The sequence below is a fragment of the Equus caballus genome, chromosome 1 (genome assembly GCF_041296265.1).
Source record: "Equus caballus isolate H_3958 breed thoroughbred chromosome 1, TB-T2T, whole genome shotgun sequence".
Classification (NCBI taxonomy): Eukaryota; Metazoa; Chordata; class Mammalia; order Perissodactyla; family Equidae; genus Equus; species Equus caballus.
In genome coordinates, this window is record NC_091684.1 from 153,591,759 (window position 1) to 153,616,143 (window position 24,385).

Here is a 24,385-nt window from a genome sequence, read left to right on the forward strand (position 1 = left end):
CTTTTTACCCCCTCTAGAAATGGTCGGTCGTCTTCTCTAATAAGCTGCAGCATAGGAAAGAGTATCTCAAGCCTTTTCACTTTCACATCTAGCCAAGAAAAACAGCTTTTATTTGTGTTACACATGATTGGTGACCATCTCAGACATAAAGACAAACACAACAAATATGTCTTATGTCACTCCAAATAGTTTGCTTGCTGTCTTTACATCCTGGAATTTCTCCTGGCAAGCTGTTGAGTTCCTGGAGGCATTTCTTTTCATTCTTTCTGGCCAATCCCCTTGTCACTACTTCTATACTTTGTTGACCTTCTAGGAAGTGGAGCATAAGTGGTTTAATGTCAAACCTAGCTTTTTTCAGCAAATATGCTAGAATGCAAATACTCAACATCTAGTTGACAACAATGGTTCAAATTATTTCTATTCCATTTTCTCACTCCTCTTGCTACGTCCATTTCCTTGACTTGTAGGCCCAATGGCTCTTGAGGCTAAAGCAGAAGGATAAGGAGGTGGAGAAGTCAAGGATAATTTCAAAGCTGGCAAATTTTGATAATGAATACATGAGAAAAGGATGCTATTTTTGTTGAGGTGGGACTGATAATGTGTTTGAGTTTTATGAAGATACGGAGTTTGAAGTGATAGCAGTTTTCTGTATCCTGTTTCTAAGTTTGACATAAGCAAATCAGTTTGTGATCTAAATCCATAATAAAATTCTAGCTGTACTAGATGTGATGAATTAAGAGAATTGTTTATGAGCAATTAAAAATAATTTTGCATAGCCCCCCAAAATTTCAGACTTTTAAAAATATGGTGCTTTTAATTTTTTTAATATTTAATATTTACTCAGTGTTCCCAGTGTTAGAGGAATATCTGGAGGTGTTACTTGAAGTGTACTCACATTGCTTCCTTCTTTAATCTACCGTCTACAATCACATCCTGCAATTTCATCATTTTTCATGCTCTGAGGTCTTCACTACTGAGGTCTTCAAAAGATGAGCAAATCAGAATGTCCCAGTTTGACTATAATTGTATGTACGGCTTGAATTTTACTAGTATTAAGACATAGGTTGAAACATAATCACCATATTTATTTAATACCTTCCTCTGTTGATAAAATGGAATCATTAAATTCTTTAATTGTACTGTGAGAATTCTTTGGTTTGATGTGGATACATAGTTCCTCAATTCTCTTTCCTTATCATTATTTCTCATTTTGAATTTGTTTATTATTATGATTTCCTAGAGTCATAAAATTTTGAAAAATAATGGCAGTTTATTTTAGCCAGTGGCTTCTCAAGCATATTATTGCTATTTATCAATCACTTTTAAAGGCATAGCTTACTTGTGACCTGGATCCTGGTAATTAAGAATAGTTCATTCACTAATGCCAGTAGTTGTTGTAAATAAGGTTCTCACCTACTTTTAGTCTGCCTTTTAGTAAAATCAGAGTATTTAAATAAATTATTTATTGAATTCTTAGTGACATCCAATAATTTAATCTATAAGTCTTTTTTCTGTTCTGACTCTAAGAAAGGGAATAAAAAATTGTTGTGCTTTTAAAAGCCAAATGATTTGGTGGCCTGAGATTTTAGGATTAAATAAAATAATACTTATATATAATTTATTAGAATTGATTATAAAATATTTTGAAGATTAAACTAATTCTAATGCTCCACACCCTTCAAACAGAAATAGAATTACATTTAATTTTATGAGTATCTCTGGAAGAAATAGCAGTTTTGTATATAGATGGTACTCAGAGAAATGAATGTTATATTCACCTCTAACTGAGAAACAATTCTTGCGAGCAAATATGTTTGAAACCAGAGCAAAAAAGTCTCACATTGACCTTGTAGATAAATTGCTTATAAGAAAATAAGACTCATGTACCATTTTAAATTTGTTTTAGCCTTAAATTTATTTTTAAGATGGTTTATGAATGCTTTATTTTCTTGTAAACAACTTATGTATTGGCCTTCTATCATGAACCAAGTTTTATCAAAATTTCAAAATTACATAAGATATATTCACTTAAGAACGTGTAGCTGCCAGTGTTTTGTTTCAAGGTGTCAACCTGAAACTTAAGCAGGTGACCTTTAGTAATGTATACATGTCATTCAAAATCAACTTCCTCAGGTTATAGTGAAACAGACAGACAAGCACCAACTTATCTTAGGTTGAAATAAATTAGTTCCATCAGGTAAGCAGAGTGACCACTTAACATGGAAGACAAATCTCTTTTTTCAGGCGAGTTTTGGATTAGGATCATTAGGTGGGTATGCTATACACATGCTACCTTTGCTTCCTAGAGGCAATGATTCAGTGTTTGAGTGAGGAAAGAAGTGGATTTGTTTTCCCCACATTTCCTTAATGACTTTCACTTGGAGTAGGTGGCACAAAGGACTTTGTGGAGATAGTGTCTTCCAGCAGGTTCCAGGTTCTCTTACTTTTCCCACAAACCCTAGAATCCACTATTGTAAGATAACACCATATATGATTGATAATGCTAATCTTGTCTTTGGATCACTTTACCCTAAAAAAGCATGCCCTGTAACGTTAAATAACAGATCTAAGACAGAGCCTTGGACTACACTAAAAGAAATTAGAAAACTAATCAAATCAAAGCCAGCAAGAAAGAAACACAAGTAGATAAATTATTACCAAAAACCAGAAAGTGTAATTCCCATCACACCAGCATGAAACTCAAAACAGTTCCACATGATTGCATAATTGCTGGTATCAAATATAACTGAAATATCCTGCAACAAGAGAATTAATTCCACACCATGATCATCATTGAGGGATAAATCAATTATGGTTCTCATCAATCCTATATCTATTCTATAATGATGTCAAAACCCACTTAAATGACTAGTCAGGTTAAGTAAAAAGAATTATGTCATTCAGGGATTTATCAAGAAAATTAATAAAACATTTGAAAATCTTTGGAAAGTACATTAGCATGTGGTACAGTGATGACAGTGTTTTCTTTTGAAAGAATTTAAGTTGCAACAGCTTGTTTCAGCAGAGTTAGAACTATGCCAGAATTAGAAGTAAGCTATTCAGTTGTGCAACAAATGGGATAATTCCAGTGGCGTATTACTAAAGAATGTTACGGTAACATCATTGAACTGTATTGCACAGAATTAAATTTCTGTCCCGATTTACTAACCTTTTCCTTATCATCTAGGGTCTCTCTGGAACACGAGGTGGGCGGTTTTCTCCTTTGGGCCAGGGAAAGCTTGTTCCCTGAATCAGACAGGAGGAAGTGTTCTTCATTTGTCCTGTAATCTCTGTAGGATCTGAACTTTTATTCAGAAAGTGTATCTGATTTTTATCTGACCATGTAGAGTATGTACATCTGCTAAATACAGCACTTTACTTTGTTCTAAAAATGGTTCTAAAATTATCAGAATAGGTGTGTATACTATGATCCCAGAAAATGTGCGAAAAATATCAGATTTTTATGTGAAATGGAAATAATTTCCTACCACCTAGAAAATCTGTTTTCTGGTTTTTCCTAAAGTCTAAAATATCTTCAATAGGAAACTAAACTTTTCATTAGGTGAGATTAGAGATAAGGTTCAAAATACAAATATACCTGGGAGAGGTAACACACAGACATAAATTCGTGCTATGGTATAAGTGACTGTATCTTCTCCAAGAGCAGAATTTGATTTTGCTAGAAGGGAATGAGCACAGAGGCACCAAGAATGAGTCTGAAAGGGGAAAATGGTCATAAAAGGAAGAAGTTATGGAAACTTTCATTAACATTTTGCTGACAGCTAGCTCTAGGAGTCAAGATGTCTCACACTCCATCTAATTCATAGAGACACGAGCTTGGAAGATAAACCACACATCCACTTTATCCCTCTATTTTAACTATTAATATGTCCTGTAAAGTTTTGTTGTTTAACTTGCTTTTAAATGTTTTGCCACTCAGGCAGTAAGATTATTCTAAACACTTTCATTTCATATCATGCTGGTAAACAACATTGAAAAATTAAAGGATGATTAAAAGCCATTTTGGCCATTGGCTGTTGTAGAAATTTTTAGGCACACACTCTTTCCTAGCAATCTAAACAATGAGTTCTAATGCAGAATATTTATATTTTCACAGAAATGAAAGTGAAAGGAAAAAGAGAAAGAAGTAAAAACGTCCTAGTTTACAGAGCAAGATACTTAAAATATCTTTTAAAAGACTCAGACACCCCAAACTCTTAACAGAATCTCAGATTTGCCCTTTCTATATTACCAAATGCATATCTAGCACTTCTCTTCTCTTTCCGTTACCATCACGGTAGTCCAGGCCTTCATTATTTGTACTTCAGCTATTTTTACAGTTTCCTAACTAGCCCCCCACCTCCAGCCTCTCTGACTTTATATGTACCCTTTCTGTATTCATAAAGGACATATTATAAAGATTACTGTTCTCTAAAACCTCAATGGTACACCCCCTAAAAAGCAAAACAAAATAAAACCTCCTTTACTTGGAATTAAAGCCCTCCAAAATCTGACACCAGCCTACTTTTTACAGTTGTCTCCCATTGTTTCTCTACAACTTACATGAGCTTTTGGCCCCAAACAAATTGATTTACTTGTTGTCTTCAGCTCCCAAACAAATTGCCAAGCACTTTTCCTGCCTTACCCTGCCAGTTCCCGTAATTACATAGAAGCTTTATTTCAGTATTTCCCAAATATTGCCTCATGGACTGCTGCATGGAATCACATAATGAACTCTTTAAAATATTTCAGATGCCCAGTTCCCACTCCTCAGGAAGTCTGATCCAATAGGTCTGAGGTGAGGCTCAGGAACCATGTTCTCATAGCTTCCATTTACTTGAGTGACACTTTTCTTTCCAAGCCAGACTGAAATTCAAGTTTCTCCATAAAGTTTCACCTAGTTTTCTATTCTGTCATCATCTCTCCTAAAGAGCACACTGCTATACTATGAATTAACACTCACCTCTATTCTTCTATTGTTATTCCTAAATTTAGCCTATTTTTTCATCTAAATTATAAGCTACTTGAGGAGACTATCTTATATTTCTGTGAATCCCTAGTACTTAGTATAGGGGTTTGTACATGGCAGGCTTTCATTAAATGCTGAAGTAGATAGAATGGTGCATGAGCCCCATATTAACTAGTATATCATATTATAAATCGACAATTGAGAGTCGTCATTCCAGGATTAAAGAATTAATGAATGTCCTAATCATACCGAATATCAAAAGAACTAAGGTTAAAAGATTGATTAACCAGAAGTATTTGTTAAATTTCCTTCTCATTTTCATTACATTTTTGGAATTTATCTAGTTAGATAAGAAGCACAGAATTCCATCATTAATTCAAACAATAATTTATCTCAGATTGTATTTCATGACGCCATCTCAAAAAAGTTGAGAGAACTTCAAACATCCCTAGTTTTCTAACCAGTTATAGGTTTTTCTTTTTTGGTTTTGGCTAAACCTCTCTTGAACCTATTTATATTTTTAGCATGCAACATTTATATGCATAACAACTTCCATGTGCTTTCTGTTTGCTGTGTAATATAGCATGTCTATTTATCTGTCCACTCCTAGCACATTAGGACTTTAAGAACTGCATGCTAGTTCTAATATTTCATGAGTTGACTAACAGGTCTCTGTTCTTCTTATCCATATTGTTCTGATTTTATAGCCATTGAATATAGTCCATCTTAATGTTCACTTTAATAAGCATTTATTATTTTAGATGATAGCCCCAATTTTTTAGCCTGTGTCAGATATATCTTACATCATTGGTTCATTTATTCAAATTCCAGGGTGTTTCCATTGTACTGTGTAGTCTTTATTAATGCTAAGCACAGAGGACAACATCTGTATTCCAGATGAAGATATATCATGTTGTTTACACAGAACTATTATAATATGTTCTGTTTTGTGTCTTACTTTCTTCCTGCTGATGTCCATTACTTTATTGGTCTTTTGGCTACAACTGCACATTAAGATAATATCTTTAGGGAAACATCCAAAGCGATTTCTAGGTGACTTTTTGTGAGGAAGTTATTGTTCAGAGCCCTTTATCTTATAAATATAATTTAAATTTTGTCACAAAGTATATTACATTTAAACTCATCTGCCAGTTTTCTGCTTACCTCTATACATATGTTCTACCTTCCAGTATTTTATCCTCATTAGCTTATTTCACTAATTTAAAGTTGTTAGCATAATTTGCAATTTTGGAATTTTCACTATATATTCTTACTGTTAGAAAATGTTGACTAAGTTGGGCCATTTTATTGATCCCTGAGGAATCTCACTGTTACATATTTTCATTCAAAATATTCAGTCAAACGAATTTCTTATTTTGAATTTGTTCCTTTTTCTTAAATCAGTGATTCTCTGGATGAAAGGCGGTGGTGGGGGGTGGGGGGATGGCTGGCACTGTTGGGCAAGAACATCTTTCAGGGAAAGAGGTTCCAGAAACACTGGGACTTTTTAAAACTACACACACTCCATGGAGATTCTGGTACTTCCTCCCCATCCTTGGATAGTCATGCCTTGCCCATCCCATCCCTCATGGGACTTATCACTCTACTAATTAGCTAATGATACTAATAGAAGTGTTCTCTATACACAGGTATTTGGGGGTGGAAAAAGTTCACAACTTATTCAAGCCAGGTTTTAAAATGCATCTCACATTCCCAATAAAAAGGATCAGCTTTGTCCTAGGATCGCAGTAGTGACTTTAGAAAAGAAATTGTTTCTTGAACCACATCAAATAATTTTGAAGGTTAAAAAAAGATGTCTACGTGCTTATTTCTTCAAAGAGCTTTAGTGAATAAATATAATTTTCCCCTTACAGAAATTGTCTTGCTTTTCCTCAACATCTATTCTACAAACATCAGAATACTTTGTAGCTACATAGTAGTGAGATGGAAAATCAGGCAGAAGGAACTGTGTGAGAAAGGCACAGAAGCATAAAACACTGTGGTGTTTTGGGGTTAGTTGGCTGTGCTTGGAGCATATACAAGGCATAGTGCCAGGAGAAGAAACAAGAAATATAGGCAGGGGCTAGATCATGCAGAACCTTATATAGCTAAGTTTGGATTTTTATCCTGTAGGATATTACCCTGTGGGGAGCCACTGAAAGGTTTAGAAAGATAATTCTATTAGCAGTATGAGAAATGGATTGGCAAGAGGCAAGACTAGTGAAGAACTGATAGCACTGGGCCAGGCAAGAGCTAATGACAGCCTGCTCCAAGGCAAGGGTGATGGGGATTGGGGATTGCAGGTGAGTGTACTGGTTTCCTCAAATAGATTGTATTTGCATAAATAGATAATACAGATCCTCATCCTGTTTTGAGTGATTAAGACACAACCTCTTAAAAGACCTCAAAGTAATGTTGATACTTAAAGAAAATGGTAATGTTTTATCTACCACAGCACAGTTCCCGTATGCCGAAATTGAATGTATAAATGCCTAAGTTAGGACCTAGAGAAGAAAATATTATTTATTTTGAAGGTAAAATCAAGTTTATGCTTTATCAATAATCTTCCAGAATACAGTCATCCCTTTTGTACATTCCAACTCTTTACTAGGCTAAGCTACTTTCATATTCTGATATCTCATTTGTTTATCTTTTAAAGTTGTGAGGGGTTTTTTTTGTTGCTTTTTAATTTATTTTTTCATTTTTATTTTCTGGTGAGGAAGATTGGCCCTGAGCTAACATCTGTGTCAGTCTTCCTCTATTTCGTATGTGGGACACTGCCACAGTATGGCTTGATGAGCTGTGTGTAGGTCCACGCCTGGGATCTGAACCTGTGAACCCTGGGCACCAAAGCAGAGCACACGAACTTAACCACTGTGCCACCAGGCCAGCCCCTAAAGTTGTGTTTTAACTTATTGAAAGCAAAGTAAGTTAAGCAGGAGAAGGAGGAAAAGAGAACAGTCATAGAGTCTGTGAGCAGACGTAAGTTAGCTTTCCTCCTGATACGAGTCACTGTGAGTGCCCTTCCCTTTCTTCCCTATGCCATTCTGTTCTGTGCCATTGAGAGTGGATCCTGCACAAGGAGTCAGGAGACACAAGTCAAAATAGAATGAGGATAGAGTTGTAAGCTATATTTGCCTGTGCTGGAAAAGAGAATTATGGGACTGGATTAAAGATATTTCTAGACCAAGCCTGAGTCTCTAGCCAGTGTGAAAAAAGAAAAGATTGCAGAACAACCCCATATTAAGAAACCTCATCTGAGAACATCTAAATTTAGTTTGTTGTTAGTGCCATCAAGCTGATTCTGACTCCTAGTGACCCTGTGTACAGCAGAGCAGAACCCAGCCTGGTTTTTTTGCATCAGCCTGTCAGCTTCCAGCACTATATCAGGCAAAGCTCCACTGCTATTCCTGGGGTTTTCATAGCCAGTTTTTTCGGAAGTGGGTGGCCAGGTCCTTCTTCCTAGTCTGTCTTAGTCTGGAAGCTCTGCTGAAACCTGTCAACCATGGGTGATCCTGCTGCTATTTAAAACACCAGTGGCATCTCGGCAACCTGCAGCCACCACAGTATGACAACCAACAGATGAGTGGTGTGGTTCCCTGACCGGGAAACGAACCCTGGCCACAGTGGTGAGAGTGCTGAATCTTAACCACTAGACCACCAGGGCTGGCCTAAATTTAGTAGACATGTATATTAGGGACTTACCGTTCATCTTGCAAAATACTTTTTTGGGAAAGGATTTTTAACAAGGTGTTTTAAATAATGGGACCCTTTTTTGTGCATTCATGTGATTAAGGTAAAACAAACAATAATCAGTTTTTCAAAGTTCTATCTATTACGTAAATCAGAGTGCCCTGATAACCGTATACAGATACTGAGCTCTTAACTGTTTGATTTTAAATTGATTTAATACAATAAGTAGCATAAGGAAATTCAACTTGAATTTTCCATATCTCTTATGTTTTAATCAAATATTAAAAATTTTGCTTAAAAAAGTCTGGATCGCCCTTACTTTTTTGATGTGTTGAGAATGTGCATACTATACCTGCACTATCTGGATACATAGTATACAAACTCTTCTAGCCAGTGTATCCTCAGAGATCAACCTCATGTGACCAAGTCAAACAAGAGTACATGGTTCTTTCCCCGGGGGTCAAGATGTGCATTAAATGTGGAGAAGTGCCAGAACACGAAAGAGGCAGTTTCTTGAATCAGTTAAAGTCTGCATTGAAAAACAGACGTGATGTCAAATAAGCTGCTGCTCTTTTTATAACTTTAATAATGACCAAGGAGTATGTCTATTTAATAGTTCTCAAATCTGAATAAAATGAATGAATTCAAGTTTTGACTGTGTACCTGCCCTGTGTCTAGTGTTGTACGTGGATCCATTGTGCAGTATGTTACTATAAAAAATAAGTTTCTAGCTCTCTATCTTTGAGAAACTAATTGTCTTTTGGGAATAAAGAGACTTATAATTAGCCCACAAGGAAGACTCTAAGTGGCAAAGTAGTAAGGAAGAGAAAAGATCAGTGTCGCTAGTCCAGTCAGGGAGGACTTCTAAAGACAGGACAGCCTTGAAGAGGTCCATCAGGATGGGCAATATTTGAGTCAGGGAGAAACAGACTAAAAGGAAAATGGCAGAGGTGGGTGAGGGGCAGTGTGCAGGGGAAGGCTGGCCTCGCTGGGTTAAACAGCCTCCCTCCTTTGGGGTCTGCATGGGTGCCAGCTGTCATTACTGGACTTTGACACAGTAGAATTCGGCTTGGGCAGTATCCCTCTAAAAGAGAAAGACTGAAAATGAAATCAAGCAAACTATGAAAAACAAACAAACAACTCTCTTCTTTGATGTTTGCTTCACACACAAAGACCACACAGCTTTGGCCTCTGATATGTCTCTGCTCAGGGCAGAGAATCACACTGCCAAGACAGAGAAGCTGCACAGTTTTTACAAGTGCCAGAGGGGTTTCAGAATTGTTCAATCATTAATGTACATGACTAGTATCAAGAGTTCTTTTTTTTCCAGACTATAATGAATACAATGTGTGTGGGTTAAAATATTTGTTTTATGACTTAGCTGTTGCTAGAACATTTTTGGAATTTGCTAATACTCCCACCTCGAATATTTTGTAATGATTGCCTGGACTGTGAAGAAATTTCAAAATATAAGTAGTAAAAACAAAGGAATCCTGGTACTACAGATTTAGAGTTTGAACTAATTTGAGTACATGTATTCCAGACTTTGCAGTGTGGTCAGAGATGGCATGTGGACACCCGCTACTCACACAAAACATGTAAATTATATTTCATTCCACTAAAAATCAGACTTCACCTTTCCTTAAGCGTAACTATATGTGCATCTCAGCTTATTGTTTTCTGCGTGTGGATTGGTGATAATGTATGATGTAATTAAGTGTGCAGTTTATCCATTTCTAGGGGCATTGAGCTTTTAGGGTTTTTTCTCTTTCTTTGGAAGCTTCAGAAGTAATTTCTGTAGGTACCAGGGAAAGGATATCACTTTTCCTCCTCTCTTCAGAGTCCAGGACCTACCGCTTCCATGATACTTGATCTTCTGGTCTGACTTTTCATGCACAGGTTGCCACAGCACTAACAAAGATGTGAAGTCTGTTCTTAGTAGAGACAAACTGGGCAGTGGTGACATTTGGTGCCAAGGGAGGAAGGTGAGAGCTGTGGAAACTTCATCTACAGGCAGTGGGTGTGCTGGTAAATGTTTAACAACTGACTCTCCAGAAGAAAAGAAAAGGCTGTGATTTGTAGTATCTGCCAATTTCCATGGTGTAAATACTCCCACATGTCCAATTTCATACCTTTATCAAGCTATAAACATGGTTTAAGAGATGGACGTGGAGTTGGGAAGTGATGCACACTATTGGCTCTCAGGAGCCAAGATGAGCTGGCTCCAGTCCAGCACACTGCTGCTTACAGGCCATAAGCATGGTTCGTGCTATAAACTGTAGCCTTGCCTTGGCCTCTGAAAGCGTGTAAGATCATTTTTTTTAAAGTATAAAATAATAATGTACAGCACTATGCAAATATTAGTTATAATTATGCCCCAAATTCTATGAATTTACCTAAGAGCAAAATTTGCAAAATAATAGAAGAGATTAAAAAAAACGAGGAATTTAAGATATATGGATTAAGATAAAGATATAGGAAACTGTAGTCCCTTTATCAAATGGGAAAGGGAAAGCATTTAACATGATGCTGAAATGCAGGTTTGTCCTTTGAATCACTTTTCACTCTGCTGTCTCAAGAAAAGAAAACAGCACTGCAAGAAGGTACAACATGTGAATGAAGAGGTTCAGAAAATGCACTGAATAGATTTACCTATCATAGGTCTTCTAATTCTTAGAGTTTTGGAGTTTGCTGCAGGCATCAAGTGGTTGTACTGTTACTCCAGAAAGCACCCAAAACAGAAAACCTGTTGAGAGCCTCCCCTCCATGGTTGGAATTGGCCAAACATGCAAATTTCTCCTCCAGGACAGCTTACACATGCGCACCAACTGCAATATTGTAGGAGAAACAGATACATACACACATTCTCTCTCCTGGACTAAGACTGGGAGCATTTTGCAACTTTCCAGGAAACTCATAAGAGATTTGTGAAGTTAATATTATTCTGTCTAGCAAACTCCAACCATGATTGAATCCATAGCTGAACTATAATTTTAGTTCATATTTGTATTCATATCCTCAAAGAAGCAGAGGATATGGAAAAGTATTAATTATATGACACTAATCTTTTTTTTTTTTAAAGATCGGCACTTGAGTTAACAACTGTTGCCAATCTTTTTTTTTCTGCTTTTTCTCCCCAAACCTCCCCAGTATGTAGTTGTATATATATATATATATAATTATTTAGTTGTGGGTCCTTCTAGTTGTGGCATGTGGGACACCACCTCAACATGGCCTGATGCCAGTGCCATGTCCATGCCCAGGATACAAACTTGTGAAACCCTGGGCCACCAAACGGAGTGCACGAACTTAACCACTTGGCCATGGGGTGGGCCCCTGAGACTAATCTCTTTTTTTTAAAAAAAAAAAAGGAAAATAAGGATAATCAAAGGAACTCTCTTATTGACATGGTTAGCAGATCAATATTTTTCTGTTAGTGGTAATTTGTAGCAAATAGTCTAATAAAAAATAAATTGATGGGGCCAGCTCAGTGGCATAGTGGTTGAATTCAGCGTGCTCTGCTTTAGCAGCCCTGGGTTCACGGGTTTGGATCCTGGGTGCAGACCTACACATCGCTCATCAAGCCATGCTGTGGTGGCATCCCACATACAAAGTGGAGGAAGACTGGCACAGATGTTAGCTCAGGGCCAATCTTCCCCAAGCAAAAAAGAAGAGGACTGGCAACGGTTTAGCTCAGGGCCAATCTTCCTCACCAAAAAGATAAATAAATTAAATAAATAAATTGATTACTTATAATTAAAGAGTAGATGTTGGGTAGCCTAGTAAAAAACAGACAAAATACTTGTGCAGGAAAAAGAAAGCTCTGAATTTATCTGCAAGGCTTATTTTTCTATCTATAAATTGAATTTAAAAAATAAATTTCTAAAAGACAAGATTTTAGGAACTTCAGAAGTATCCACAACTATAACTAATCCTATTGCTTTTATGAAACATTACCATAAAGTTGATTTTGAGTTTGTTGCCTGATGTATAACATTTTCACTTTGTGTAAAAGTCAGAAAACATGGGAACAAAAAGTTTACTCTGATTTCTATAAAGACAAGAGCTTGGCAATCATAAAAAGCAATTTCTAGTCATTGCGTTCTTAAAGAATTTCTTCTAGTGAGTATTATCTTAAAGTGCATGAAGTGTGTTGAATCTTAAATTGGGAAAGAGGGAACAGGAGAATCTTGGATGAAAAATAATCCAAATAAAACTGAAACCTCTAAATGATAATTAATTAGAAACACAAGTTAACTAGACTGGAAGTGCATGTTTATGAGTTTAAATGACCTTTTAAGATGACTCAAAGCCAAATAATAGCTTATTTGTGGATTATAACCATTTAAATGCACTATTTGTTTGGTTCTTTTTGCCCAGGGAATCAATAGTTTATGTTGATAATTATAAATACCTTGACTTATCCATCTGATTAAGCTGAAAACCTATCTCAGCACCTTTCACCAAGTTTTCAGAGAATTTTTACATATTTTATCTCATTTGATCTCCCAAACAACACTTTTGCTATGGAGTGAATATTATGACAGAAAAAATCAATGGAGAAAGTACTACCTAACCAAAGAAAAATACCATCAGTAATAGGTTTAATACATTTGATGCTAACATTAGCACAAAAATTAGATTATTTTAACTGTTAGATATATGTTTTGTTTTCCTATTTTAAACTCTTTCCAAAAATACCCCATTTAATTGAGGACTACAGAGACTCCTAGCTTTCTTTAATATAATGCATTCACAATGTCTCTTAATTTTAAATAATATAATAAATAAAGCGTCAAAACTCGCCTTCTGTTTTCTAAATACTGAATTAATGATGCATTGGAAATTTACTGTCATGGGTACCTTTAGACTACTCTAAAGATTCTGAAAAAAATCACACTCATTTTATAAACTCTTTTTCCAAGTCTGCACTGTGTGGCTTCTCTCCTCTTGAGAAATGGAAATGGAAAAGTTTCTGTTGGAGGAATTTGAAAATACATTCATTCTTATAAAAACTATTGCTGTAGATTCTTCAGAATTGATACAAATAGTTATATTTTACCAAATTTCAAGTTTAGTCTTCTTGATTTTTATGTTTTAGTTAATAGTATCACAATTTTCAAAATGATTTAGCTTTTAAATTTAAATGCCTTTTAATAAATTCTTATTTCTCATCTACATCTAATTAGCACTTTCTATGAATTCCATCTACAGGATAGTTTGCCCATTTTTTTCCACTTCTATTACCAACACCATTGTTACCGTATTTGGAATGTTACTGTATTAACTGAATTCTCTCTCTTACTTTACTCTCTCCCCACTCCAATCCACCCAATAAACAGCTTCCTGCTTTCCTAAACAAACAGCACTGTTTATAAGCTTTTAATAGTTCCCCACTGGCCATGAAATGAAACGCAAAGTCCTTGCCTTGCATTAAAGAGTCTTCGTATTTTAGCACCATAGTGTAGTAGTGAAAACAATACGGCTTTGAGACATGGCTTTAAATCTAAATTAGTCTACTCACCAGCTCTGTGCTCTTGGGCAAGGTGACTAACTTTTCCAATTCTGAGTTTCCTTCTCTATAATATGGAAGCAATCCGATCAATTTTTTTTTTAATTAGATTAGATTACATGTGTAATATGCTTAACACAGTGCCAAACACTTTGTGGGAAAAGTAGCCTAGCCTTTTCCAGTCCTATCATTCGTCAACAAAGTCAAACTGCCACTGATTCTCACAACTCAACCTTTTGTTCACTCAGCCTGCAAAGTGACCTCCCACACTATGTTCATCTGTCAACATCCTCTTCATCTTTCAAAGCAAAGCTCAAGTGCTTGATCCTCCCTCATTTTGCCCTTTTCAGAAATTCCCAAAATATATCTCTCACTCTTTCAAGAAAGAGCACTTGTTTTATCCTGGCTTATTTTGAAGTTACTTGTGTAGTATGTTGTCTTTCCTTTCAGGGCATTAACTTCTTGAGGCAGGAGAGGCCAAAAAATGTAATCCTTGTGGATCCTCCTTTTATATATATAGCCAAATGCTTGCCCATTTATTGAATGAATGGAAATATAATTTTGAGTAAATTTACTTCAAATATGTTACCTACGTAGTATTATATTTTACTTTAACCTTTCTTAACACTGTCAAGTAATTTTCATTGGCAGAAGCGACCTGTCATGTAAGACACTGTCCAGCTGCTTTCTCTTTCCATTATTTCTTTCAACTTCTAAATGTAACCCTGCACTTCTTAGTTCTTTCACAAAAGGTGCTATTATGATCGTCAAACACAAAATGGGAATTTGGGTAATAATTCAGGTCTCAGAGTGAAATAGGGTAAAAAAATGAAACTCTGAAAAATTAACTCTTAAAATATTATGTGTCTGGAATAAAACCTGAAAAAAATCTCGATAAAATGTGCTTAAAAAAATAGAATTCTCTAATATAGAGTCTAGACTTACTTTAAAATTTTTGAATGTCTCAAGAGTAAAAGGCAGAAACACATGAAAGCATATAACAGCATGTTGAGCCAGTTCTTAGTTATTTATGTTAATGGAAAGCTCTTCCAGAGTTTTTCTGATTTTCCTGGGTAGGATAGTTCCCATTCTGGAGCAGTTTCTAACACATTTTGAGCTTTACAGTGAAAATTGGAAGGAGCATATTTCTGAGTGCCAAAAGAAACAAGGAATAAAGCCATGGTTCAGTAATAATCAACAGTGAAAGGATGGCATACTTGAGACATTGAAAATTTTGTTCTACTGACTATACCCAAAGTAGAGCAGTTTTCTTAAGAGCATGTTTTAAAAATTTCTCCTGCTTTGCACAAGAAAATACCAGGCATATCTACTTAAAACACCAAAAGCATTTATTTGTTTTAAACACTGCCATTTAAAAAATATGTATTTTTAGACATGTGAGATGTTTGGTAAGAAATTAAATTGTTAAAAATATTTCTTAAAGAACTTTTTCTATAAATTCTTTTTTATAACTGATGATGGATCTAACCACAAATTCAGTAAAAAAAATATTTGTCTTGTGTTTCTCAGAGTACTACATTTAAGCACCAATATAATATAGCACTTACTACTTTAACATGCTCCTACTACATTTCCATTACTTAAGAGAACACACAAATTGTTTTTAAAGATACTGGCTTTTGATGTGCTTTTTTTTGCACATGGTGTTCCATCAAAAAAAATAGATGTTTAAAAATTGAAACCTACGTAGAAATACAGATTGACCTTGCTTTACATGCCAGATGAATTCCTGACAACTCTAAGTTCTATATACTAGAGTTACCGTGTCTGCCCTGTTAAGCCTGTGTATTCCGCACCTAGCACAGTGATGACACGTAGATGAACAGGAATGTCATCTAGACTTAAGGTGCCTAATCTTTAACATGCACACGAATCACCTGAGACGCCTAATAACAACAGAGATTTTCATTCAGTGGGTGAGGATTGAGACTTAGGAAACATGCTTTTAACAAGTAAAATTGGTGATCCTAAAATGGGCAGTCCCCAAACTACACTTTAAATAATACTGCTCTGTAGGGACAGGGTCCTGGTTTTCTATCTCTGCTCCCTACAATCCCTGGAACTGGCTGATGGAGGATGGTGAGACTGAAGGCCTGTATAGAGTGGTTTAGGAGGACAGTTGTGGGGAATATCTAGATCTTGAAGATCTCATCTAGATTAAAAGAACAGATAAATTGAGTGGAACCAATACTTTCTCATTAATAGGGAATTTCGTAGAAGAACTGAATTTACTTGAGGATATGGTAATAGGTAAATATTTTCTATATACAGACCAAAGACTTAAAAAAATATTGGCTATCATTATTATTACCAGGATTTTTATGTAGGGTATAATTAGTGTTTCTTCCCCACTCCCCCCCCCCCTTTTGTCTATACTATTTTTCTGAGATTAAACTGGAAATGGGGAAAAGAGGAAATACCACATGGGAAAGACTTAACAAGTGCTCTTCCCTCTGTGAATCTTTGGGTGATGCATGATATGTTTCAGGTATTGCAAGGCAATTTATTAGTCCTTATTTCTGATGATAACATGCTAACTCTACTTCAATATGGCATGCACTCTTTTTTTTTTTTAAAGTGTGCCCTAGCGATGTGTTGTCCCCTTACTTAGACAAAGAAAGGGAGAAAGATCAGCCAGTGGAAATACACAGAAATGTGAAAAAGCCTGAGGCACTTGAGGCACAGCAAGCAGTAATGTACAGCTAGAACAAAAGGAAGAGGGGAATAGCAAGCAATGTTGGAGCCAGGTGTTTGGATTTGACCCTGTAGGCATTGGAAAACCATCAAACTGTAAGCATTATAAGTAGGACTACAATCATCAGATTTCAGTTTTAGAAAGAAAACTGAAAGACACATTGACAGTCTGGAGGATGGCTTGGAAGCTGAGAAAATGGAGAAATGTAGATCATTTAAAAGATTAGTGCAATGACCTTGGAGGGAGGTGATATGATGAGAATGTTAACTAAAGTAGTTTATCAATTGGAGTAGCTTGGTAGTGGAAGAAGAGAGGAAAGGAAAAGGAATTAGCCTTTGCTGATAACCACCTGTTATATATACATTATACAGTTTAAACTTCATACAACCCATTTTACAAGTGAAGAAATTGAGGCTCAGGAACATTAAATTTCTAGCTCTGAATTATACGTGAACTAGGAATAAAGCAGAATTTCACACCCAGGCCTGTCAGACACATCTTTTCTGTTGAACCACACTGCCTCTCCAGCCATATCAGTTTCCTAGGAGATTTGAGGATCCAATTTGAGAGAGAGATAATTAAGCAACAGAACAGTAAGACTCAGTGACCAACAGTGAGAGTTAAAGGAGATGGTAGAATGCAGGGCTTCCAGTTGGGTCAACTGAGTGGATGATGGCATAACTCATGTGAGCAATACAAGACAAGAGCAGGTTTAAGGAGGAAGATAATGAGTCTGTTTGGGAACATTCTGAACTTGAAATGCCTGGAAGCCAGTGAGAAAATTATCTAGTAGCCATTAGATATATGGACTAACGGCTCAAGAAAAGAAAGAGGAATGAAATTTCAGATTTTAGGATAATCAATAATGGGTTGTAATCAAAGTCATGAGTCATGATCAAATTGCCCAGAACTATATGAGTAGAAAAATAGAGAATATAAAATGGAGAAATATGCTATAATTTTTCAGTGACCTCGTTGCAACATTTTAGGATGATTTTCCAAGATTGTTTATAAAAACCACATTTCCACAGTTTTAAGAGAAAGGAGAAAAGTCATTATTATATTAGCAGCACAATTTTTAACTAGAGCAACATTTTATAAATTTGGGCCCTCTGGAAGGAAAACCAGATTAAAGTGATAAAAATCCTGACTTTGGAATATTTAAAATATTTAAAGAGATTCAATCTTTTTGTCTATACAGGTATGGAAGCAGAGGAGGCCTGACTTGGCAACAGTTCATTTAAAGAGACCTGGAACTTTTAGTAGACAAGTTTAAGATGAGCCAACAGTGTAGAACATCTGCTCCAAAATATATTAGTGGCAAGTGATCTGCCTTGATAGAAGGATAGTGTTGCTGAGGAAGCAGTAATTCTGTTGTTCTTGGCCTTGCCCTGCTCAATTTGGAGCATTGTGTTCTGGGTACCTCATCTTAGATGGCATCCATAGAGGACTGGTGGATGGTGAGAGGTTAGGAAACTGTATTTAAGAGTAATGGTTGAAGGAATTTACATTGTTTTGCCTAGAAAAGATAAGTTTACATAGAAATATACCTGTCTTTGTACACTAAAATCATTGTGCTACAGAGGATGATTTACAGGTATAAAACATGTACTAATTCATGGTCTTATTTTAGACTTTGTATAGATTGATTTCAGGATAGTTCTATTCCATACAGAAATAAGTAGCAATAAGTGTTAGAAGCTCAATATGAGCCTGTGTAGATGGAAATCACTTTTAGTCGCAAGAAAAGCTTGGACTTGGTAACATCGTCTGAGATAGTGCTAGAAAGAGTAAACAATTCTCTGTCCACTGGAAGTATCATTCAAATATCTATCCCAGTCCCTATCTACTAGCCAACCCAGCATTTTAAATAGTGAAAACCACTTAAAATTGTTACAATACCCTAAGATTTTAGAGCTGAAAGAGACCCTCGTGAACACCTGGTTTAATCTTCTTATAAAGAATTGAGGCTGAGAGAAATTAACCAATTTGTAGTTTATAATACAAACCACAAGTAGATAAGGAACTAAAACTCCGGCCTAATGATTCCTAGTTCAAGTGTGAAGTTTGCTCATTGCACTAGCTGAGTAATTGTTTAAGTGTTATTAAGGGCATCCTTTACTCCTCATTTTATAAAATATTAATTATAGAAACTCCTCACTTATTTTGAAGTCACTTACCAAACCACCCTCAGTTATGGGGAGTGTCACCAGAAAATAAGCATAAAGGTTTCTAAAGCACAAAAATAGAAGTCCTAAAAACTTACATACTAAACTCATTAACTTTATGCAAATTGGAAGCCTCACTCAGGTCATTTATTTCAGACGTTAGCTCTATTCAAAGTTACGTAATCCTTCTGAGCCTTTATTTCCTCATTTGTAAAAGAAAAATAATAATGCCTGCTTCGTTCGATTATTTTGAAGATTAAATTAAGTGTCACTTGTGAATTGCTTAGCTTTGTGCCTTACACAAAGAAGTGTTCCATAAATGTCAGACATTATTACTATTCACTAGTCTTGTGTTGGAGATGTAACATGGTGCTCCTGGCTTCTGCAAGAGAACAGGAATGGACATTTTAGGGAAGAACCAAGTGACGGTCTATACCTAGTTCATGGCCAGCTATCACCCCATCCGAACAGTGGACAGTGATCCTTGCTCCCCTAAGCCAGAAATGGAAAAACCTTCTAGCCTCAACATTACTCATCCTGGTACTCCATACAACAAAGATCTCTCACAGAATAAGGGGAAGAAAGGATCCAGGTCCACCCTAATCCTGACACAACCCTGTCCTTTGTTTCCTGGAGTAGCTTTTTGATGTTTACCAACTCTTCCTCCCCACAAATACATATACACATTCATGAGCCTAAAAATGCTTTATACAAACTCTGTGACCTCATATTGCTATGGCAGTGTACCATATGTTATCTCAGAAACAAAACATCTGCACAATTCATAGGCTATATGTTTTATTGATTTAACCACAACTAAGGCTGTAATCTTGTTATGGTAAAGTTACGGGGAAATTATATATTGGTCGTGGTTTAAATGAGTTAAGTCATAAAACAACAGAAAACTTCTGAAAAGTTAACAATAATATTTTATAAAGTTATAGCTGTTTTATATCTTCTAAGCTACTCTCCCAAGCATATCTTTTGAATTATTTGCAAAAGCCTTTTTCCCATAGGACTTTTTCAAAATGTGTTATTCTCTACATGGTTATAATGGAACGAACACCACCTTGGAATGTCAGAGCAACGGTTGGATTCTGGTGCTGTGCTGGCTCTGCCACCAATGACCTTGAGCAAGACAGAACATTCCATCCACTGCCTCTGAGCTAAACTATCACGTCTCCCTCTACCTCTGACTTAGACTTTTCAATTGTTGAATTCTCGTTGTTTCGTTAGAGATGGAAGCCATGCTTTTCGCTCAACACTGTAATGTTAGTCGTAGAGTATACCTTCTAAGTGAGGCACCTTCACTTCCCACCCACATCACACTCCTGCTTAGTAGCAGCACCATAGCAGCACTGGTTTAGTGTAATCTCTGGGGTCAGATAGCTCGTGTTTGAATCCAGGCCTTGCCAACTACTGCCTCTATGACCTTGGGTACACTGGTTAACCACTTTGTGTCTGCATTTCCTCATCTGTAATATGAAGATAATAATACCTACCTCATGGTAGTTGTTTTAAGGATTAAATTAATAACTATACCTGTGAAGCACTTAGCAGAATAAAGTCTCTATAAATATTATCTCCTATTGTTATTACTATTATTAGAAGTAAATGTGTTTTTATTCATTTAGTCATCCAGCCATTCAATTAAATGCCTGTAAGTCATTGTGCCAAGAATATGCCGTTGTCAAAAAAAATACTGCAATTTCTTTGACTATTGTAACTCTATCAGTCTAGATGAGAATACAAATTAGAATGTTTTCTAAATTTTCAGATTGTAAATCCCCCAAACACTATTTTAACATTTAAAAACTATTTTATTACTATCTTTTTATTCTAGAGATTTTTCTAGAAGGAAAAGAATAGAAACATTTTTGCAAACATTTTAATGTTTCCAGAATAATTAAAAGTACATTATTCAAGAACTCTTATAAGCCAGAATGATTCTGAAATTAGCTATAGATCAGAGAGACTTGGATGTGCTAAAGTAAGATCTTAAAGACCAACTGGTCTTCTAAGTCATTTAACATCCCAGAATTCAGGCATATGCACATAGCTAGCCTCAGTGTTTAAAACAGAACTCATTATTGACCCATTTTTAAGTTCATCTATGTATAATTCTCTCCTTCTTGCATTCAGTTTTCCTCTGACAAATGTCTGCGTTTATATGTATTTAGTTATTTTCTTCTCCTAAGCAGTCAAAGAGAAGTAATAGTTTCTTTGTTCTCTTTTCTATCCCTAGTTCATGGCCCAGTGCCTGACAACAAGTGTTCAATAAACATTTATGGAATTCATCCATTCATCCCCTCAACAAGTATTTACTGAGCACCTACCATGTTCCAGGCCCCGTTGTAGATGATGGATATATAACAGTGAACAAAACACCTTCTCCTTCTAGTCGGGGAAAGTTTACATTACACGATAGATAAAAATGAGATATAGTATGTTAGAGAGTGGTAAATGCCAAAGGGAAAAATAAAAGAAGAGAGAGGATAGGAAGTATGTGTGTTGGGGAGAGGGGATATAGAAAGTCTCAGTGAAAATATGACATTTCAATAAAGAGTAGGAAGAAGTAAGGGAATGAGCCACCCAAATATCTAGGGAAGGAAATATTTTAAGAGAGAAACAGATAGTGCAAAGGCCAAGAAGCAGGAGCTTGCCTGACTTGGTCCTAGGAGCAGCAAGAGGGCCAGTGTGAATGGAGCAACGTGAGCAAGGGAGATAGGAGGAGGAGATAGAGAAGATAACTCTCACCTATTGCGAGTTGGTGGTGAGGGGTGCAGATCCTCTGGGGCTTTGTAGGCCATTGTAAAAATCTTAGATTTTACACTAGTGAATTGAGAAAGCATTGGAGAATCTTGCGTAGAAAATGACATGATCTGTCACTTACTTATGTCACATGATTTATATTTTGAAAGAATCACTCTGATTCTGTAGTAAGAGTTGATTTAGGAGTGGAAGCGGGGAGACGGCAGAATGCTACTGCAGTAATCTAGGCAACAGATGATGGTAGCTTAGACTAAGCTGACGGCAGTGGCAGTGGCAAGAAGTGGTCAGGTGTGGATGTGTTTTGGAGATAGAGACAAGAGGATTTATTAACAGATTGAATATAGAATGTGAAAGAAACAGGTAAGTCAATGATGATTCCAGAGTTTGGGGCCCAAAAAACAGAAAGACTGGCATTGTCATTACCATTTTCAAGAGCATTCAGGGGAAAATCCTGAGTTTTGCTTGGACGTGTTAAGCTGGAGATGCCTCATAGCTATCCAAGAAGAAATGAATTTATGAGTCTGGAGTTTAAGGGAGGAGTCTAAGCTAGAGACATAAACTTGGTGGTCATTTGCCGTGAGACTAGATGAAATCATCAACGGATGAGTGTAGACAGAAAAGACCTAAATTATTTCTCTAAATATATGAAAGTGTTTTGTTAGTCATGTCAATCCATTATTCATTTGCAGAAAAAAAGAACATGATGAAAAGGGGTTAAATTAAAGCAGGGGTAATTTCCCTAAATATGAGAAAGTGTCCTGTTAGGGAAATATAATACTGGAATGGACTGAAAGACGTTCCATTCTTGGGGAGCTTTAAGAAAAGGTTTGACAGTTATGTGTCTTGGATTTCTTAGACTACTGGTTGTTAGGGAAGTCTTTCTTGTCCTATCAGAAAGAGGAAAATGAGGGCCACATGCGTACAAAGCAAACTGGTTTATTACAATTAAGTGTATAAATATATACATATATGCTCATGTTCATAAAAAAATTAGTATATGCTTATCAAAGAATATTTGGAAATCATTAAAAGAAGTAAAGAGAATCACCTGAACATATCATTATTGTAATCTAGCATATATTTATTTTCAACCATTTTTCCTGTGCATTTTGATAAAGTTGTAATTAGAAGTAGGGCTTTTTAATGTGATAAATGTAAATTCTTTTTTAATTGCTTTTTAAATTCAAGTACAGGAAATTTATTCAATCACTTTAATGAATATTTAATATGTACTTCAGTTCTATATTGTGTCTAGTTTAAAGCAAAGAAATGGAGAAAAGGAGCTAGAAGAGTTAGGAAGAAAAGAGAGCGAAAAGAGAGGGAGAGGAGAGGAGGGAGTAAATGAGGGGAGGAAGGAAGAGAAGGAAGGAGATGTGGGGAGAAACAGGAGAGTTGGGAGCACATCAGTAGTGAGATGTCAAGGAGAAAGTTGAGAAGAAAAAGGTTTAATCATTTATGAGAGAGTTCCTGAGATAACCTCCATTCATTTGGCCCTCCAACGCCATAGTTATAAAGAGTAGCATAACGTGTTTCTTATTTCTGTCCTTTGAACTCCAGATTAGTTTGTTAGTTACTGGTTACAGTTCTTTATCTGCTCTTTGACATCAAAATAATTTAAAACACTCAAATCAATAGGATTTCTGGAGGAGCCTCTGAGTGAGGAAGTCTTCTCTGGTTACAGAAGCTAAAGCTAGATCCCTAAGGAACAGGAGCCTGAGGGTTCTACCTCTGTCTTAGATATTAATCAGCATGAAAAGCAAAAAGCACACCAGCTGTTTATTCAATTTAGTCCAGTTTTGTGAATCTTTGATATTATTTCTCCATCGTGTGAGCGATAAGTTAGCTGAATTAGTTTGCAGTCAATGGTAAAAGAGCACAAAGTTATTCCGCATAAATTCTCTTATGCATTAACAATTTTCCAGGGACAGACTGCAGTTTTACCTGAATCGGCTTCCTCAAAAATGAATGTGATTGTTTGGAAATCTATCAATTTGCATAAACTTATCATCATTACCAGAAAATCCACCCCAAGCAAATTTACCACTAATGATGACCGTTTACTTTAAACATAGCAAACAATCTATCAATGTATTTGCTTCCAAAATTTACTTAATTACAGGTAAAAATGTATGTATTTTCCATTAACTTTTATGTAGGTCACACACAAATGCCAATGTTAGCCATGTATCTAAATCCTGCTTTAAAAAAAATTAATTTGGGGGGCTGGCCCCGTGGCCTAGTGGTTAAGTTCGCGCACTCTGCTGCAGGCGGCCCAGTGTTTCGTTGGTTCGAATCCTGGGCGCGGACATGACACTGCTCATCAAGCCAGGCTGAGGCAGCGTCCCACGTGCCACAACTAGAAGGACCCACAACAAAGAATATACAACTATGTACTAGGGGGCTTTGGGGAGAAAAAGGAAAAAAATTTTTTAAAAACTCTTTAAAAAAAGTTAATTTTGAAGAAACATATATAGTCATGCATCTTTTAACAATGGGGATTCATTCTGAGAAATGCATCTTTAGGCGATTTTGTTATTATGCGAACATCATAGAGT

The 24,385-nt window shown here is 36.1% G+C and overlaps 2 protein-coding genes across 34 annotated transcripts in view; one reads left to right on the forward strand and one right to left on the reverse strand.

Moving 5' to 3' along the window:
- The window catches only part of FAM227B (family with sequence similarity 227 member B), a 202,323-nt gene that overhangs the window by 83,015 nt on the left and 94,923 nt on the right, over positions 1 to 24,385 (forward strand). For 5 of the 33 annotated variants that reach the window (XR_011426673.1, XR_011426671.1, XR_011426670.1 and 2 more), the window contains one exon: positions 18,092 to 20,640. The exons of 27 other annotated variants lie outside the window; for them this stretch is intronic. Coding sequence is in view for 3 of the 6 variants with exons in the window: in XM_070237032.1 (XP_070093133.1) it covers positions 18,092 to 18,114 (23 nt within the window). In the remaining 3 variants the exon portion in view is untranslated. Of the gene's footprint in view, positions 1 to 18,091; positions 20,641 to 24,385 lie in introns of those variants that run through there. One more of the 33 variants, XM_070237022.1, reaches the window with a different exon arrangement.
- FGF7 (fibroblast growth factor 7) overlaps positions 1 to 24,385 on the reverse strand; it is a 58,758-nt gene that overhangs the window by 14,405 nt on the left and 19,968 nt on the right. The window lies entirely within an intron of this gene.